The 21,116-nt window shown below is 43.8% G+C and overlaps 1 protein-coding gene across 1 annotated transcript; it reads left to right on the plus strand.

The window, feature by feature from the left end:
- Positions 1 to 17,646: 17,646 nt before the first annotated feature.
- Positions 17,647 to 19,636, plus strand: IL13 (interleukin 13; the record flags this gene model as incomplete). Its single annotated transcript, XM_084252609.1, has 4 exons — positions 17,647 to 17,793; positions 18,764 to 18,817; positions 19,080 to 19,184; positions 19,532 to 19,636. The coding sequence occupies 4 exons, from the start codon at positions 17,647 to 17,649 to the stop codon at positions 19,634 to 19,636; spliced, it is 411 nt and encodes a 136-aa protein (XP_084108735.1).
- Positions 19,637 to 21,116: the final 1,480 nt, after the last annotated feature.

The raw sequence follows: 21,116 nt of genomic DNA on the forward strand, positions 1-21,116 counted from the left end.
AGAGCCTGAAAAGCCACGGAGGCTCCAGGACTCTTCTCCTTCACCCTCTGCTCCAATCATAGAGATCTTGCCCTGTGGCCTTCCTGCCACTACTGATGTCCTCTCTCACCTCTACTGTTCAATATAGTATGGAAAGTCCTAGCTAGAGCAATTACACAAGAGAAACTATAAAAGGAATCCAAATTGGGAAAGAAGTGAAACTACCATTGTTTGTAGATGGCCTGATAATGTATAGAGAGACGGTCAAGGTGCCACAGAAAACTAACCGAAATAATCAGTGATCAAAGTGGCGCAACACACAAAAAATCGCTGACCCTGCTATATACAGACAACGGGCCAAAAGAGAGAGAAATTAAGAAAGCGATCCCATTCACAATTATAATAAAAAATTCAATACTTGGGGTTAACCTAACAAACGAGGTTAGAGATCTATACAAAGAAAACTATAAGATATTGTGTTGTCTTCTATTTCTTTTAACAATGAAATGGAAAAATATTCCCTGCTCATGTGCTCATTCCCTGGAAGAATCAACATTGTCAAAATGGCCTTCCTATTCAGAGATTCAATGCAATTCCAATAAAAATATCAGGTTCAATGCAATTCCAATAAAAATATCAAAGGCATTCTTCAAATAACTGAAACAAATTTTAAAATTCATATGGAATCATAAAAGAACCCCCAGAGCCACAGCAATCCCGACAAAAAAGAAAAAAAAAAAAGACTGCAGGAATCACATTTCAGACTTCAGACTGTATTATAAAGTCACAATAACTGAAACATCCTGGTACTGGAATACAATTCAGAGTCTAGAAATAAAGCCACACATACACAGTTAACCTATGACAAAGGGGCGTAGAACATACACTGGAACAAAGAAACCCTCTTCAATAAATGGTGTTGAGACCATTTATGCTCATATGCAAAAGAATGAAAATAGACCACTATCTCACGCCACACACAAAAATCAATTCAAAATGGATAAAAGGGGCCTCCCCGGTGGCGCAGCGGTTGAGCGCTGGGTTGCAAAGCTGCCTGCGGCCTCTGCGGCGCCGGTTCGATCCCCGGCTGCTCCCCGGCCACCAGAGGAGGATCCCACATGGCACGGCAGAACTCTCCTGTCATGCCCGCTGCTCCCCTCAGCAGTGTGTTTCGTCAGTCTGCCTGTTCTGTTCCCCGCTCTGGCTCTGGTGAATTCTCTCACCCTCCCGCGCTTCTGACTGTACCCAGTGCATGTATAAACAAAACAAACAAACAAACATAATAAATAAATAAATAAAAACATGCCTCTATTAAAAAAAAAAGTGTTAAAAAAATGGATAAAAGACTCAGATGGAAGACCTGAAAGCATAAAAACACAAAATAAAACATAGGCGTTTTGCAACCACCCAAGACTGGGTAGGTTCACTGTCAGTTCTTGCAATTTGAAAGAGAATTGTGGACCCCCTATCATCATTTTCATACGTTTTAATGGTCAGCAGGGGAAACAAGCCAGCAGAGAGACAGCAATTTGAACCCCCTACCCCAGGGTGATGCATCACCTTTTACCCCTCCCTCCTAGGCACAGGTGTGCACACTTGCACATGCATGCATACACTTGCACATGCATGGGCTCAGGTGTCCATAATCAAGCACAAGTGCCCCATACCCACATGCCTTCTACGTTAACAAGATCAAGGCTGCAGAGACGGCCACAGGGAAAAAAAGAACATAAAAACTAGGACTACACTAAACTAAAAAGCTTCTGCATAGCGAAAGAAACCCTAACTAATATGAAAAGACACCCTAGTAAATGGGAGAAAATCTTCACACGCCATACATCTAACAAGAGACTGATATCCAAGATCTACAAAGAACTCATACAACCCAACAAAAAGGAAATCAATAACCCAATGAAAAACTGGTCAGAAGAATTAGAGAGGCACTTCCCCACAGCAGACTTAGCTGTGACAAACAGGCATATGAAAAATGTTCACCAGCACTTATCAGGGAAATGCGAACCAAGACCACAGTGACACCACTTCACATGGATTTGGATGGCTCAAATCAAAAAGACCTGAAACGGTAGGTGTTGGCAAGGTTGTGGAGAAAAGGGAATCTTCTTACTGGTCCAGCCCTCACAGAAAGCAGTACGGAGGGGTCTCAAAGGTTAGAAGGTGTAGGGTAAGGTAGAAAGTATCAGGCTCTTCTGCCCTCCCACCATCAGCCATCAGGATGGATGAGGGAACCCTGCGGTCCTGAACGCATGCCTGGGGGCGGGCACCTGGAGTGGGGCGCGGGCCTATGCAGATGGGATTCACCTGTGCTAAGACTGGCCTTTTTTTAAATATTTATTTATTTATATACAAGAACAGGGGTACAGGCCAGAGTTTTGGGGGGGGGGGGTGAGAGGATTCACCAGAGACAAAGACTGGCCTTTTAAGGGCGGTGTCACGGGGATGCCACAAGAAGCAGAACCACAAGAGAGCAGAGCAGCAGAGACCACCAGAGAAGGCCGGAGAGCCCAGAGAGCGAAGACTTGCTGGGGGCTGGGAGGCTTGCCAGCCTCCCGGCCCCCCAGTACCCCTGCCTGCCGTGTACCTGGTAAATCCCAATAAAAGCCTGCAAAAGCCACTGGGAGGGCTCCAGGACTCCTCCTTCACCCTGTCTGCACAGAATCATAGAAAACCTGCACTGTGCCCATTCCTGCCCCTACAGAAGTGCAGCTGCCCTCTTACCCAGTAATTCCACTCCCAGGCATTCAAAAATAGTAATTCAAAAGAAAACTTGCCTCCCAGTGTTCATCCACACCGCTGTGTATAACAGCCCAGCCACGGAGGCAACCTCAGCGCCCCAAACCAGATGACTGGGTCAAGAAGACGTGAGAGAGAGAGAGATGAAAGCTAGCTACAGAATGTGCTAGGTTGTATGGTGTTTCCATTTTTAGGGTTTTTTACGTTAATTTTTTAATTACGTTCTTGCCGGTATTCTAGAAGAGCAGGACTCCTCCCTTGGGTCCCCCGCAGCCCACTGCGCTCCTTTCCCCCTTTGTTCCCGCCTCTCCCCGCCAAACGCCTCATCCCAGTCACGGGCAGATCTCCACAGACTATGCAGCCACCAATAAAAATAAAAACAAAACACAAAAGACCTTATGTTCCACATCTTTCCAACAGCATTACTTACAATTGCTGGGACATGCAAATAGTTTAAATGTTCATTGATAGGTCAAGAAGATATGGTATAGCCACACCACAGACTGTTTATAGCCATAAAAGGATGAAATACAGCCATTTTCAACCTTATAAGAGGGAGTTTGAGAATTATGTGTAGCAAAGTCAGAATAATAAGAATAAATACTGGACATTTACAAAGCTGACAATTGGATAATATAAAACACTTTGAAAAAAACCAGTCGGCACCAATCAACATCCTGAGGGGTTATTACGATGGAGTGGGGTGGGGAAGAGCCAGGGGATGCAGGGATGATAGTGAGGGGGAAAAATAAACAACCAGCCAAAAATTAAATAATTTGTAAAAAGTAAATAAACAGAAGCAGACAAGAAACAGATTAGAAATTCTGAAGTTATTTTATATACTAAAATCAAACACACATGCATTTGTAGATAATAAAAACCAAGTTTCTCACCCTGGAGGAAAGGCTTCTACATATTAGGAAAGGAAAAAGGCTAGAAAAACTACCCTGCAGTACTGGATTGAATCTAAAGTATTAGCATCAGTGTCAAATTAGTTTTAGAATATAAAGGATCTCTAACTCATAAGTGAGTAAATAATAAGCACTGCCAAAAATCTGCCTCTCCATAAACATGAGAATCCTGTCCCAGCCAACCCAGCGCCCCCAGGTCCTGACCGAAGAAAAGGTGATTATCAAAGAGAAAAGTTTGGAGCATTTTAACTTACTCTAACTCCACATCTCTGAGGTGACTTTGAAAACCAACAGCCCCCCAACGAAAGCACTTGTGGAAAGCAGCAGCCACTGAAGGGAGCTGCATGGATTTGGAGCGCCCTCAGAATCTTCTGCTCCAGAGAACCACCATCATTTGATCTCTCTGGAACCTCGCTGAAAATCTCCATCTTCAGGGCCTGTCTTTGGAGTCTGGAGCTCTTTATGCAAGTAGCCCAACTGCTGTAGGCAATCAGTGGTAATTGGTTAACACTGTAGCTGCTGATGACCGCATTATTAGTTGGGACCAGCCAGAGACTTAAAAGGGAATATTTGAGGAGATATTTAGGAGGGTTTTGACAAGTTTGAACATATTCCTGGGAATCTACAAGTTCATGTATGTGTCACAGTTTTGAGCATACACAGGACAGCCCTAAGAAGTTACTAAGCTCTCATTTCTGCCAGATCTTGAAACTCCACACAGGCAAGTAGCAAAGGCCTAAGGCACAGTTGTAATTCCCACCCCCCACCCCCCACCCCACCCCCACACACTCTGCTTTGACAAAGATTTGGAAACTTATTAGCTCAAGGAATTAAAAGAAACCTCTGTCCAATCATTAATTTACCATTAAGCTAAATGAGTAGAGACTTCAATGATCACACATGACCAAGAATACTGTTTTACAGAATTATTTCATGAAACTCACAATATAAATAGCAATAATTATAAGCACTTGGGAAGAGATAATCTGATTTTCAGAGCTGACACATTATATAACTTTAAATGTCTAGTTTTCAATAAATTACAAAACATGTAAAGAAGCAGGAATATATATCCCATACATGGGGTGGGGGACAGAGGCAGTAATAGAAACTATTCTGAAGAAGGCTAAACAAAAAGTTTAAATTGATTATTATACACATGTTCAAGTAACTAAAGTATGTCTTAAGTATTAAAGAAAAATGAATGATGTCTCAGTAAACAGAGACTGTCATTAAGACGACAAAAATTATTTTTGAGGGCATCCCCGGTCATGCAGCTGGTTGAGCGCAGCACTGTGAAGCTGTCCGCAGCCTCTGCAGTGCGGGTTCGATCCCAGCTGGCCAGCGAGATCCCACATGGCACAGCAGACCTCTCCTGTCTCGCCTGCTGCTCCCATCAGCAGTGTATTTCGTCAGTCTGCCTGTTCTGTTTCCTGCTCTGTCTCTGGTGAATCCTCTCACCCTCCCGTGCATCTGGCCTGTACCCCGGTTCTTGTATAAATAAATAAATCTTTTTAAAAAAAAATCAGGGACAAAGGTGAACACTATATAATGATCAAGGGAACAATTCACCAAGAAGATTTAACTGCTATTACTATTTATGCATCTACTGCAGGAGCACCAAGTTACATAAAGCAGCTACTAACAAATCTAAATACAAAAATTTTCAGAGATCTTACCACACCACTGACATGAAGGGACAGATCATCCAGGCAGAAAATTAACAAAGAAACAAAGGCCTTTAAATAAAGTGTTAGGGTAGACAAATTCACCAGACACTGATAGAGCTTTCTACCCCAAAAGTAATGAATATACTTTCTTCTCTTGTACCCAGGGAACATTCTCAAGAATAAATTACATTCTTACTAGGACATAAAACATGTCACAGAAAATAGTAAATACATCAAGCATTCACACAGACCACAATGCTATAAAGCTAGAAATTAACCACAAAATGAATCCTGGAATAAACCAGAACATGTGGAGACTACACAGAATGCTTCTAAACAGCTCCTGGGTCAATGAAGAGATCATAGAGTAAGTAAAGACTGCTGAAAATGGAGAGACAAGCTACCAGACTCTATGGGATGTTCTAAAAGCAGTGGTACATGGAAGTCTACAGCAATACAGGCCAACATAAAACAACAACAACAACAACAAAAAAAAAAAACAAGAAATATCAAATAAGCAATCTAACTTTGCAACTTAAGGAACTATAAAAAGAACAAAAGCATCAAAAAACCAGTGGAAAGAAATAAAAATTCAAGCAAAACTAAAAGAAGTAGAAAACAGAAAGTAAGTCCAAAAGATCAGTGAAACCAAGAGTTGGTTCTTTGAAACAATAAACAAATTTGACAAGCAATTAGCAAGGTTTAAGAAGAGAAAAAAACCCAAGTTAAGAAAATCAAAAATGAAAGAAGTGATACTGCAGATACTGCAGAAATTCATAGGATCATAAGAAACTATTACAAAAGTCTCTGTACAAGCCAAGTGGGCAAACTAAATAGGAATGGACAAATTTTTAGACTCATACAACCTCTCAAGATTGAATCAGGATGAAAGAGACAGCTTAAACAGTCCAATACAAGTAATAAATTGAGAGTAATAAATAATCTCCCTACTAACAAAACCCCAGGACCACATGGCTTCTCCAGTAAAATCTACCAAACCTTCAAAAAAAAAAAAAGAGAAAAAACTAGTACCTATCCTACTCAAACTACTCCTACTCCCTCTTCAAAGCATTGAAGAGAGAGGAAAATTCCCCAACGCTTTCTATAAGGCCAACATTTCCCTGATCCCAAAACCAAACAGACACAGTACAAAAGAGAAAATTATAGACAAATATCTCTAATGAACGCAGATATAAAAATCCTCAACAAAATGCTCGCAAACCGAATACAGCAACAGATCAAGAGAATCATCCACCCCAATCAGTAGACTTTCTCCCAAGGATGCAAGGCTGGTTCAACAGACACAAATTAAGGTCATTCACCAGATATACAAAAGGATAAGAACTACCTGATCCTCTCAATTGGTGTTGACAGATTCAACACCAATTTATGATAATAAACACTCAAGAAAATGGGAATAAGTGGATCTTATAAATCTTTTTTTTTTAAAGAAGCATGTATTGTTTATTTATTTATCTGTTTGTTTATTTATTTGTTTGTTTATTCAAGCACTGGGTACAGTCAGAAGTGAGGGAGGGTGAGAGAATTCACCAGAGCCAGAGCGGGGAGCAGAGCAGGCAGAAGGACCCAAGTACACTGCTGAGGGGTGCAGCGGGCGGCAGGAGAGGTCTGCGCGCCATGTGGGACCCTCCTCCTGTGGCCAGGGAGCAGCCGGGGATCGAACCGGCGCCATAGAGGCAGCAGGGAGCTTCGCAACCCAGAGCTCAACCGCTGCGCCACCGGGGAGGCCCGGATCTTATAAATCTTATATAAGCCATATATGACAGACCCACAGACAATATAATATTCAAAAACTGAAAGCATTTCCAGTAAAATTAGTAACAGGGATGCCCACCATCACAACTATTCAGCATAGTATTGGAAGTCCTAGCTGAAACAACTAGGCAAGAAAAAGACATAAAAGAACCCAAATTGGTAAAGAAGAAGTGAAATACTCACTAGTCAGAGATCACAGAGTATCCAAAACACTCTACCAAAAATCTACTAGAAAACAATAAAGTCAGTAAAGTACACAAGTATCAGTTGCAATTCTATACGCAAACAATGTATCAGGAAAAAGAAAAATAAGGAATACAATCCCATTTACAATCATGCCAAAAAGAATAAACTACCTAGGAGTAAAGTTAATGAGGAAGGTAAAGGACCTATATATTGAAAACTATAAAACTATGTTAAAGGGAATAAGACACAGAGAAATGGAAAGATACACCATGTTCATGGACTGGAAAAACAAACATCATTAAAATGACCATATTACTAAAAGCAATTTATAGATTCAGTGCAATGCCTATCCAAATGCCAATGATTTTTTTCAAGGAAACAGAACAATTGCCCAATTTATGGAACCACATAAGTCCATGAATAGCTAAAGTAATCCTGAGAGGAAAAAAAGAACAATGGAGGTATCACACTACCTGCCTTCAAACTATGTTACACAGCAACAGTATGGTACTGGAACAAAAACAGAAACTCAGACCAATGGAATGGAACAGAAAGCCCTGAGATAAAACCCACACAAATACAATCTCTGACAAAGGAGCTATAGCCACACAATGGAGAAAATATAGTCTCTTTAATAAATGGCATTGGGGGCCTTCCTGGTGGCACAAGGGTTTGGGTCACAGCACTGTGAAGCAATCCAAGGCCACTGCAACACGAATTCAATCCCTGGCCAGGGAGGTGACCTCTCCTGTCTCGCCCGCTGCTCCCCTCAGCAGTGTATTTCAGTAGATCTGCCTGTTCTGTTCCCCACTCTGTCTCGGGTGAATTCTCTCACCACTACCCCCACACCTCTGGCCTGTACCCCAGTTCTTGTATGCATAAATAAATAAATCTTTTAAAAAATTAATTCAAGGGGGCCTCCCCGGTGGTGCGGCGGTTGAGCGCTGGGTTGCGAAGCTGCCCGCAGCCTCTGCAGCGCTGGTTCGATCCCCGGCTGCTCCCCGGCCACCAGAGGAGGGTCCCACATGGCACGCAGACCTCTCCTGTCTCGCCCGCTGCTCCCCTCAGCAGTGTACTTCGGTCCTTCTGCCTGCTCTGCTCCCCGCTCTGGCTCTGGTGAATTCTCTCACCTTCCGTGCTTCTGACTGTACCCAGTGCTTCTATAAATAAATTAATTAATTAAAAAAAAATTAAAAAAAAAAACTATTCTAAAAAATTAATTCAAAATGGGTGAAAGATCTGGATGTAAGAACTGAAACCATAAAGTACTTGAAAGAAAACATAGGGGACACACTACAGGACATCTACCACAAAGATGTATTTGGGGCAAGTGTTACTACATCAAACTAAAAATCTTTTGTGCCTCAGAAGAAACCACCACCAAACCAAAATGGCAGCCTATACAATGGGAAAAAATAGTCACACACCACACATCTGACAAGGGCTAATATCCAAACTTCACAAATTTTACAAATCAAAAAATGGGCAAAGTTTCTAACTAGACACATTTCTTTTGTGTGTGTATATATATATATATATATTTAAAGAGCAGGTTCATTAGGGAAGGGATAGGATAGTAAAAGACACTTGCATAGACACAAGCAGGCAGGAAGCGAGAGGGACAGGTTTGCTGAGAGAAGCCTGCATGGTTGCAGCTGGGCGGCCTTGAAAAGAGCGGCCTCTGCTGAGGGAGGTCAGTGAAGAGAAGTCCCAGCATGATACAAGTCACAGGCAGGCAGGAAGCTGCCCTACAGAGGAGAGCTGGTGAAAGGAAGCCCCTGCATAGTCACAAGTAGGCAGACAGAGGGCTGCCTAAATAGACACTTTTCTAAAGAACACATTCAGATGGCCTACAGATAGTCTGAAAAACTGTTCAACATTACTTATTTTAAGGGAAATTCAAATAAAAACCACATTGAGATAGCATCTAGCCCTTATGAGAATGGCCAAAATAAAAAGGAATGGAATCAACAAATGTTGGCAAGGTTGCACTGCCCACTTGTGTCTATGCAAAGTGTCTTTTACTATCCTATCCCTTCTCTAATAAACCTGCTCTTTAAATATATATATATATATCTGCAGCTCTTTAAATATATATATCTGCAGCACCAGTTCGATCCCCGGCCACCAGGTGAGGGTCCCACATGGCGTGCAGACCTCTCCTGCTGCCCACTGCTCCCCATCAGCAGTGTACTTCCTCAGTCTGCATGCTCTGCTCTCTGCTCTGACTCTGGTGAATTCTCTCGCCCTCCCGCGCTTCTTATTGTACCCAGTGCTTGTATAAATAAATAAATCTTTAGAAAAAGAAAAGAAACAAAACCCAACCTTTAAAATATATATATATAAATAAAATTTATTATTTAAAAAATAAATAAATAAATAAATAAATATATATATAAGAAAAGTGTCTATTTAGAAACTTTGCCCATTTTTTGATTTGTAAAGTTTATAAAGTTTGAACATTAGCCCTTGTCAGATGTGTGATGTATGACTATTTTTAACTCATCCACCTTTGGTAGCAATACAAGTGCAGCCTCTACGGAAAATGGTATTGGAGATTAAGAAATTAAAAATGGAAATTCCATGTGATCTGGCAATATCTCTATTAGGTATTTATCCAAATAATATGGAACTCTATTATGCAAAGATTTATCTATGCTTATGGACCTAGCAGCACAGTCTGCAAGTGCCCTTTAACAGATAAATAGAAAACAAAACTGTAGGAGAGATACTTACTGGAATATTACACAACTATGAAAAAGATGAAACAGTAGCATTTGGGAGAAAATAGACCCTGAGATGATTATGTTATATGAAACAATGAAAGACAGATAAGGTTGGTTTCACTTCTCTGTGGAATACAAATAACTAAAAATCATTCACATACAAAATGCAGTAGGAATAAATTAAACTCAGTGAAAGAATATAATGGTTATCAGAGAGAGGTGAGAATGGAGGAGGGAGGTCAACAGGGTAGTTTGGTGGAGGGTACTATTTCTGCAACTTTTCTGTAAATGAAATTTTTTATAAATAGAGAACTATAAATATAACATATTGTTATTTTTTTAAAAAAAAAGAGGTAAATCAAGTCATCTAACTCCCTTACTTAAAACCTCCCTTGGTACCAAGGTTCACTCATCATGAAAAACTATTCTTCACACGGCTTTCAAGGCTCTTTGTGCTCTAGTCCTATTGACCTCTCTGATAGTATCTTCCGGTGCTTCCCTCTGATTCCTTCCAGCTATGCCAGAGTCCTCACTAATCGTCAACAAAATGGGCGTTCTCCAACTACAGTGTGTTTGCACTTGCCGTTCTTTGAGCATGGAAACGTTTTACTCCAGGTAACTGCATAGTTATCTCCTCACATCCCTCAGGTCCCTGCTCAAAATACAACTTCTTTGTGAGAACTTTCCTTATCATCCCACATATAATAGTATATAATGACATCCATTCTGCCTATCTGCCTGAAATTTTTCCTTGTAAATTGCACCTGTCACTATCTGACATGCTATGTATCTACAAATCTGTATCTATATGGCATTACATATAGTTATATAGTTACATAGCTATCTGTCTCCACTAGAGTATACCACCAAGAAGGCAAGAACTGTGCTGTTTTGTTTAGTGCTAGCACATAGCAAGCACTCAACATTTACTTGACAAACGTTTACTTAATGAACAAATTAGCTTATAATTGTTATGAAAGTTATTTGTGATTGTTTACAATGTCTACCACACTAGACTGATTATTTACAATGACAAAGAGTTCACTTTTAGGTATAAAATACTTATGTATGCATTTGCCTATTAGAATGATTTTATTCAGGACTATGAAGCTTTCTGCAGCCACTGCAGCATGAGTTCGACCCCCAGCCAGGGAGCTACCCACATGGTGCAGCAGACATCTCCTGTCTCACCAGCTACTCCCCTTAGCAGTGTATTTCAGTCAATCTGCTGTTCTGCTCCCCACTCCGTCTCACCCCCTGTACCTCTGGCCTACACCCCAGTTCTTGTATGCATAAATAAAAATAAATCTTAAAAAAAAACTAAAGGAAAACTAAAGATTTTATCAGACAAACAAAAATTAAAGGAATATGCAAGAGGGAAACTTTCAAGAAATATTAAAGGAAATTCTTCAGCGAGAAGGAAAATGATAAAACTAAAATCTACATAAAAGAAAAGAACAGCATCAGAGAAGAAAGAAGTGAAGCTGTCTGCAGCTTCTGCAATGCCGGTTCAATTCCCGGCCAACCAGGGAGAAACCCACATGGCATGGCAGACCCCTCCTATCTCTCCCGCTGCTCCCCTCAGCAGTGTCTTCCATCCATCTGCCTGTTCTGCTCCCCACTCTGTCTCTGGTGAATCCTCTCACCCTCCCATGCCTCTGACTGTACCCCAGTTCCTGTATAAATAAATCTTTAAAAAAAATCACAACAATGTATTTGATTATATATGCTTATATGTGTGTATATATACACATACATAAGCAGATTTGTATATATTATACACAAATAAATATACATATAAATGAAATGACTGACAACTGTAACACAAGGGATGAAAGGGAAAAATTAGAATCATTTTATTGTTACAAGATACTAACACAACACATGAAACAGTGTAGTATTATCTGAACACTAGCTGGGGCTCCCTGTGAATGTATACTGCCCACTCTAGGGCAATCACTAAAAAGGTAAAGTATAACAAATATACTAAAAAGAGAGAAAACAGAATCATATGACATGCTCAGTTAAAACCACAAAATCCAGAAAAGGAGTGGAACAGAAATAAAACCAAAGAATAAGGGCAACAGATGTACAGATGGTCAGTGAAATGGCAACACTGATGGTAGATAGTAATTTAACTGTTATCAGCAATTCTTTTGAACAGCCTAAGTGTACCAGTTATCACAGATTGTCAGAGTCGGTCAAGAAACAAGACCTAACTATAACTGACTCTTGAACTACAGGGAGGTAGGAGCGCTGATCCCTTGGCATAGCTGGAAATCCTTATAACTCCCCCAAAACTTAACTACTAACAGCCTGCTGTGGAGTGGAAGCTTTGCCAATAACATTAACAGCTCAATTAATACATGTTTTGTATATGCATTACATATTGTATTCTGTGCGTTATATACTGTTCTTACCGTATGTAACAGAAAAAGAAAAGATTAGGAAAATCACAAGGAAAACATTTATAGGACTGTATTGTACTTACCAATATTTATCAAAATGGAGAAAAGAAAATGTTATTAGGAAAATCATACAGAAAATAGTTACAGAACTGTACTGTACTTATTGATACTATAAATTTTTGTTGTCTGTTTACCAAAAAAATCCACATATAAGTAGATCTGCACAGTTGAAACCCTTGTTCACGGTCATCTGTATAAACTTACTTCAAATATCAAGACATATTACATGTAGGATAAAGTAGAATATACAGTATATAAAGCAAATGAATGGAAAAATAAAATAAAGGTAAATGAAGGAAGAAAGATGTATTATAATACTAACAAAAAAAAAGCAGGAGTAGCAATGCCTTAATAACAAGACAGATAAAGACATTATAAAGAAAATTAAGACCTTTGCACTGTCAAAATTTTAGTATATATCCTTCTAGTCTCTTTTCCATGTATTTGCAAGTATGTACACACAGACATATAAGTGATGTTTTTACATAAACAGGATCACATACATGTGGGTTTTTTTGGTCTTGAAAGCATCTCAAGGTCTTTAAATTGCTTTAATGGTAAACTAGAATTCAATAGCACAGAAACTATTATTCTCTTATCTGTTGTCATACTACATCACTGAAGTAGACATCTTTTGCATATATCTTTCTGCATTTATGTGAATACTTGTTTAGGATGGTGCATTGTTGAGTTAAAGAGTTTTCTCTCCAGCAGACCAACTTTAGCTGTCCCAAGATGTTCATATTTTTAACAACTGTACAGAAAGTACTCAAACCCTCATATAGCCTTACCTACAATTGATTTCTTTCTTTTTTTTTTTTTTTTGCACAGAAGAATTGGGTGTAGGCTAGAGATGGGGGTGGGGGAGTGAGAGGATTCACCAGAGACAGAGTAGGGAGCAGACCAGGCAGATCTACTGAAATGTACTGCTAAGGGGAGCAGAGAGCAAGACAGGAGAGATTTGCTGTGCCATATGTGGGTTAGCTCCCTGGCCAGGGATTGAACTCAGGCCTTAGTGGTGATAGCACTGAGATTTAACCCATAGGCCACTAGGAGAGCCCTACAGTTGATAATTTTTATCTTGTGGACAAAAAAGAAAAAAGGATGTTTTCTTCATTTTCCTGATTGGTGGTGAGGTTGAGGTTATTTTAATTTTTGTTGGACATTTACAGTTTTACTGTGGTTTATATCCTTTACCAGCTTTTCCAATGGATAATGTATGGGCGTGTTGTTTTTATTCAGCATCTCTTTCCCTATCTTCTGGTAACAGAACCCTTATTTAGTGTAGGGAAACTGCTGGCTGTGGCTTAGGTGCGTACATGACTTGGGCCTGCAGCATCCTAGCCACAGCCATTAAAGAATGGACATGGGGGGCCTCCCCTGGTGGCGCAGCAGTTGAGTGCTAGGCTGCAAAGCTGCCCACAGCCTCTGCAGCACCGGTTCGATCCCCAGCCGCCAGTGAGGGTCCCACATGGCGCGCAGACCTCTCCTGCCGCCCGCTGCTCCCCTCAGCAGTGTACTTCATCACTCTGCCTGTTCTGTTCCCCGCTCTGGCTCTGGTGAATTCTCTCACCCTCCTGCGCTTCTGACTGTACCCAAAGCTTGCATAAATAAATAAGTAAATCTTTAAAAAAAAATTAGTTTTAAAAAAAAAAAGAAGAATGGACATGGGGCCTCCCTGGTGGTGCAAGAGGTTAAGACGCAACCTATGAAGCTATCTGCAGCCATTGCAGCCCAAGTTCAATCCCTGGCCAGGGAGCTAACCACATGGCACAGCAGACCTCTCCTGTCTCGCCTGCTGCTCCTCTCAGCAGTGTATTTCAGTCAATCTGCTTGTTTTGTTCTCCACTCTGTCTCTGGTGAATCCTCTCACACACACACCCCAACACACACCTCTGGCCTGTACCCCAGTTCTTGTATGCATAAATAAATCTTTTTAAAAAATAGAATGGACATTTAACTCAAGTCAGGCTAAAGAGGGCCCTCAACATAACTTCTGCTGAACCTACTAGAAAGAAGCTTCCCCCTATGGAGATTCTACCAACTAAAGACTACATCAGCCTGGATTTGTACCTTGTGGAGAGATTCTATCTGAGAAACTCAGAGGCTAGCAGAAAAGAAAGAGAACAAAGTTCAGATGTCATTTTTCTGGAGCCCTAGATACAGTTGTACCTAAAACATGCCCTACTTGGGGACTTTAAAGGTTTTGTGAGCCAATAGAGTCCTTTTTTTTTTTTTTTTTTTTGTTTTAGAAAAAAAAAAAATTCCCTGAACTCCAATTCCTACAGATGGGTACCAATAGAACCAGATGGCAATTGTACATACAATGGGTTGCATCGCAGGAGAGGACACCTGTGTTTTAAGAACCGACAATAAGTCAGGTTAACTTTTTGCTCCTGAGGGTAAAAATGAATATATAGAAACCCCATTTAAATGAGGTAGGGAGGCTAGAAGAGAGTTCCTAAGCATGTGCAATCAGCAAACACAATGCCCAACATTGCACATCCCACAGGAAGTGATGTTCTTCCCCCCAAGCAGGAGCCCTCAACAGGCTATATGAGGAGGTTACTGGGTGTGGGTCTAGGGAAGCGCCCATTTGTCTCTCTAGTGTGACTGCACTTTACAAATTTCCTTTTTGTTATTTCCAAGTAAGCTCATTTTGTTGGTTAAACAAGGGCTGCACAGCACAACTGACTGCATGGCAAGACCTTGGAAGAGAGGTCTTGTTGACCTGAAACAGAAGAAGCAATCATCCTTTAAAAGGCAGCGGGGAATAAAATAGAACAGTCAGTGCCTCACTCACAAGATGTGCAGAAAAGATTTTCTGATTTTCAAAACACCCGTTATTCAATCTCCTTAAATTACTTGATTTTTCAAGATCACATGCATGTCACTTTTATAAAAATAAAAATCTTACAGGTTAGATATTTTAAATTACTAAACCAACTCGCCTAACCTTTACTCCTACTGTGCATCTTTTCTTTCCAATGGTGACCGAAAGTTGCAGAAAATTGGAAACATTTTTAGAAACTTTTGCCAGGACTACGCTGTCCCCAGGAAGGTCAGTCCCAACCTTTGTGCTCCTGGGGAGCACCAGGCAGTGAGGCCACCTGCCCCGCCCTGGGTCCCTGGCGAGGCTCCTCCTCCGTCCCGAGCCTGCACTTTTGTACCTGTAAAACCCAGCTTGGGAGCCCAGGCCACCAGCTGTAAAACAGTTGTAGGCCACGTGTGTTAAGTGCCCAGAATAGCCCTTTAGTAGTTTGTGTTGATTACAGTTATCCGAGTGTGAATGGAGCGCTGCTGAAATCAACCTCCATCGGTTCACAGACAGCTGGGGCTCCTCTGGGGACTGAGGACCCTGCCCGGCGTCCCTTGGTGGCAGTAGAGGAGGGGCTGACAGCTCGGTCCAGGGACCCTGGATCTTAGAGTCAGAGACCAGATGCAGGTCACAAGGCGTGCGCGCCACCCACGCGCCGGCGTCAGCGCTCTGGGAGCTGCACCGCCAGCTTATCCAGCGCCTGCCCTTTTTGCCGCGATCACTTCCACCTCTGCTCTGCGGTCCACTCCCCGACCTCAGAGCTGCGCAGGGGAAGGGGCGGGAACTTCACAACTTGGCAGAGAGGCGGGTCTGCACCCTCACCCCTCCCGCCAGCACCCGCCACCACCAAGCAGATGCCGCTATCAGCCCATCTCCCATTACATAAGGCTGTGCTCCTATCTCCACAGGGCATCGCTGCCACCTCCAGGCCTATGCAGCTTCTCCCACGCGCAGGGGCAGGGACGTGCCTGCCTACTGCTCACCACAGGTTTGCTGGCCTTGGGAGCACAGGGGGCATTGACTCATCTTAGAACAGGATTTGTGCAGCTCGCGGTGGTTTCCCACTCCTTTCCCCATCAGAGACCCCAAGGAAAGTGCCTTTAGCCCTATTTTACAGATGAAGAAACTGAGGTCCACGGAGGGGTCACACCACCAAGAGGCCAGCAAGCCAGGCACTAGGGTGCCACGAGGGACGGGGCTGGCCGCAAAGCTTGCAATCAGGCTGGGAAGTTTGGGGGTTGTAAACATCAGACAGAGATGGTGGGAACCATGTTACCAGTGGAAGAGAGGATGAGCAAGGCTGGAAGGCTTCTGCAGGGGAACCACAGCACCAGCATCCCTTGGAAGATCCTTCTGGAGAGGTTGAGCCCCACTGGAGGGAGAACAGAGGAGGCCAGGGCAGGCAGAGAGGGGGACCTGGAGGGGAAGGCACTGCCTTAGGAGAGCAAGGGGAGAAAGCTTGATAGAGCACCCTGTAGGCAAATGCTGTGACCTCTATTTGCAGGTTTGCAGAAGACTTCAGAGAAGGGGAAAGCAGGAAAATGGTTACATGCCCTGCTGGGTATGCTGTGCACTGGGGAGCCAGGAGCTAACCTCCAGTCTTCATTCTGCAAAAAGTTATCTGCGATTCCAGGGAAAGGTGGGCATTAGTCTCAGTAGCAACAGAATAGTCAGACAGAGTTGGCTGAGATCACAATGAAGGCCTGGATAGGTCACCCAATGTTCAGGCTGCCTGTGCTGAGTTATCATCAAAGCAACTTTGCAAAGGAAAGGTCCCAGAAGAACCCCTGAATCTGACTGCATCTTTAAGCCCGGGAAGCTGAACCTCTATGCTACTTCCCAAATTGGGTAGGCCAAATTAAGTAAACTTCACTCTCCTTCTTTTACCCTGTATGAATTTTGCATCCAAAGCAAGTGTTACTCAGCAATATAAGAGACCAGCTCACTGAGAAAATAAAACCTCCAAATCCCCACGTCCGGTAGTCTGCCCAGCACTTCTGGTGACCCAAAGGGGTCAAAGGACAGGAGATCATGAAACTACTGGAGCTCTAGCTGACACAGTTGATGCCAGGCTGCCCTGAAGGTTCTCTTGCCTACCTCTGGAATAAGCCCATCCAAATCTTAGAAAGTATTCAGACCCTTCAAATAAGTCCAGAAGAAATCAAACTCTCCTTTATGTAATGCTGGATTTTCCAAAAAAAGTAAAGATCAAGATTAGTAAGATGTGGTTTAGATCTTGCCTGACAAAGAGAGTGCAACGTCACTATTGGGGCTTATAAAAGTGCCACAAGCTGCCAAGGCCACAAGCCACTCGGCAGAGGTCAATCTACTTGTCTGCTCCTGACTCCTCCTGTGGGCTCCATGGCACTCTGGTTGACTGTGGTCCTTGCTCTTACCTGCCTTGGTGGCCTCGCCTCCCCAAGCTCTGTGCCTTCCTCCAAGACGCTCAAGGAGGACCAACTGAGGGAACTCATTATGGAGCTCAGCAACATCACCCAGAACCCTAAGGTGAGTGCCCGCTGGCCAGCATTCTGGCTCAGAGGCTGCTGGGGTAGGTGACTCTAAGCATGAGTACTGGTCATGGCCTGAGCCACAAAGGCTGGGCCTGCTCCTGAGATGCCTGGGGTGAAGACACCCCACGCCAGGGGATGGACCAGGCCATGAGGAAGACGGGAGCCAGGCAGGGAGGTGCAACACTATGGATGGACCACTAGGAGATCTGGCAGAGTCCCCTAGGGGCCACCTGCTCCCTGCCTGGCCCTGCCTGCCAAAGCCAGCTCCTACTCTGCCATTCCTAAACAGAGGGAAGCAAAAAGGGCAAGCATAGTCCTAGAACCATTTGGCATTTTCCAAATGGATTTGAATGCAATAACGGGCTCATTATTTACAGCATCGTTGTTATTAATCCCATTCTCGTGGACGGGTTCATTAGTAAAGCCGCCTCCTCTCCCCACTGGTGCTGACTCACTTTCTGAGCACAGATTATGTGCCAGGCCTGAGGCAAGATGCCTTACATCTCATTTCATTGCTGCCAAGCACCTCAAGAGGCAGGTATGATGACCCCATTTTACAGGCTAAGCTTCAGTGAGGTTAACTGACAAAAGCCAGATTCAAACCAGTCCTGACCATGATCAGAGTGCTTACACCCTGAACTGCGGTGTCCCCTGATTCAGAAGGCAGGCTATTCACCAGACTCCCAGTGCCCCCTGTCTGATTGGCTTGATCGCCCCCTCTCTCACCTGACCTTGCCCTGGCCCCTCCCAACCCCTATAAGGCCCCCTATTAACCAGGCTGGTATTTTCAGTCTTCCTGCCTGACTGTGGAAAACTTCATGCAAGACTTGCCCCTTACCACTTTTTCTCTCAGCTCTGATTTCATGTACAACCAGACACCAGCAAGGCTGATCCCCATGGAGTCTGGCTGGGGGCAGACATGGATCCTTATGAGTACTTGGCTCACTGTCTTTTTGCCCCCTCAGGTGCCCCTCTGCAATGGCAGCATGGTATGGAGCGTCAACCTGACGGCCGATGTGGTAAGGACCACTTGGGACGCTGGGAGGGAGGTGGGTGAGGCTGCGGGCCAGGGACATGATGCTCACATGGCTGGGGGCTCCAAACAAACTTTAGGAGCTTCCGTTTCTCCCCTTATAATCTGAGCCCACCCAGCTCTCAGTGACTCCCACCAGACCCCTCAGCTGCCCTCCTCCAGTAAATTCACTGAAGGTGCTACCCAAGCCATTTGGCTGGGGGACCCCAGCAGGGCCTGATGTCCTGTGGTGGTCTCCCCCTCCCCAGCAATTCTGTGCAGTCGTGGAATCCCTGAAAAATGTCTCCAACTGCATTGCCATCCGAAGGACCCGGAGGATGCTGGACAAGTTCTGCCCTCCGCCTAAAGACAGGGTAAGGATCCCTGCCCCCAGCACCCACCCTGTGCCACTCCCGCTGGCCCTGAGCTCACCCTGGGCACTCCTAGTGGAGCATGGCTGAGCATCTGAGGTGTACATCCTCCCAGGGGTGGGTCCACTGTGGCAGCAGGGACATGGTCTGTGGGATTTCCAGGACCTGCGCATGAGGGCTATGAGCTCCTACCTGAGCTTCAGTTCCTCCACCTATACAATGTGGGTAATTACAGTACTCACCTCCTGGGGGCTTTTGTATTAGATGAGACAGTCCCTGGAAATCCCCTGGCGGGCACTAGTTAATCTTGCGCTGGTGTCCCACTAACATCTGGTCTCTTTGTTCTGCAGCAGGGTTCCAGCACTCTTGTCCGAGACACCAAGATTGAAGTGATTCAGTTTGCAAAGGACCTGCTAACCCATTTAAAGAAATTATTCCGACACAGTCGAAAATAAGCATGACAAACCTTGCATTATTTGCAAAGGGAGACCATGACTATTTCAACTGTAGATTCATTTTCTTTCAGATGTCAGAAATTTCTTGGGGAGGTAGGAAGGGGGGATGGGGAGGGGGGTAAGATTTCCTTAGCTTAGACCCTAGCCTGTGCTGCATGCCTTCACCCTAGCTGACCCCAGCTGCCCTTTGCCCTGGTGCCCGGGCCTCAGCCTGCTGGGCCTCCTCTATCTGGGGCTCCAAGTTTGGTGAGAAGGATGCAAACATTGCTCCCCACAGCCTCCCCCTACCCATAACAAGCGAGCATCACAGTGGGCGCCACACTAGCCAGAGAAGTGGTAGGAGAGGGGCCTGGTTTACACAAGAGCAAGTAAGGCAAAGAGCAGTTTGGTCACATTTCTTCCTAGCCTTATTTATTACTGTGTGTTATTTAAACAAGTGTGTTTGTCTGTAGTAGGACTAGGGAGGGACTGTTGCTGGCAAGACTTGGAGTTACAGGCCCAGAGACTTGGGGCTCCAGCACTAAAGTAGTGGGCGGTAGAAGTCCCTGGGATTAAGTACTGTATGCAAATTTCTGCTACCTCACTGGACCCTGGGACTGCTGGGCCTCATCCAAGGCTGGGGACAGCAAAACGACCAGAATAGTCACTCCTGTCTGTCAGTCAGCAATCACCCCTTAACCAAGGAGTAATTTATTGTTTTTCCTTGTATTTAAAGTTAAATATTAAAATATGTTATCAAAGAGTTAATAATATATAAAAGAGTAGCCTAGAACACTGCCTATGGTGTGTAGGGGGGAGAGAAGGGGGGAACTGACTATGTCAATTGGAAGCCTGAAATAAAGATAGTGACAAAAGAGACCTGATATGTTTGTCTTTCACTTTGGTCTTTGGGGACACTGGCCTGTGTTCTTAGGACTCTAAGGAGTTCTTCAGAAGGCAGACCAGTTGGTGGAGGGGTCCTGGGATGGTGTGGAGGGGCAATGAGGGACAATAACTGAGCTGAAAGAAAGTAAGCAAACTCCTAGGGTGGGGACCTGATCTGGAGGAAGTTCCTCCAACAACTGCCCACAAGGAGGGGGAGGAAGCTTGGGCACGGATGTCAGGGTTCCAGGAGGACATCTGGAGCAGGCAGATATCTCAAAGTCACCTCACAATCACAGCTCTCGAAGTGGCCAGCCTGTCTGGTACCACCCACACATCCTCTGGTACTCCCTCAAAACTGCTGAGGCAGAGAGGATAGGTGTCTTGTTCAGGTCACACAGCTGGTAAGGAGCATAGCCAGGATTTGAACCCAAAACTCACTGTGACTCCAAGGTCCAAACACTTATCATCTGGCTGATGCATGACTTTTATAGTATTGTCACCAACCTGTTTGGCACCTCTCTAAACTGGGAGTTCTCTACATTTTATCGACAGCCCATTCAATTTCTGGAGGGCTCTCATCATTGGAGACTCCAGAGTCACTACCTCTGTGAACAAA

The sequence above is a fragment of the Talpa europaea genome, assembly GCF_964194135.1.
Source record: "Talpa europaea genome assembly, chromosome: 13".
NCBI classification, from domain to species: Eukaryota; Metazoa; Chordata; class Mammalia; order Eulipotyphla; family Talpidae; genus Talpa; species Talpa europaea.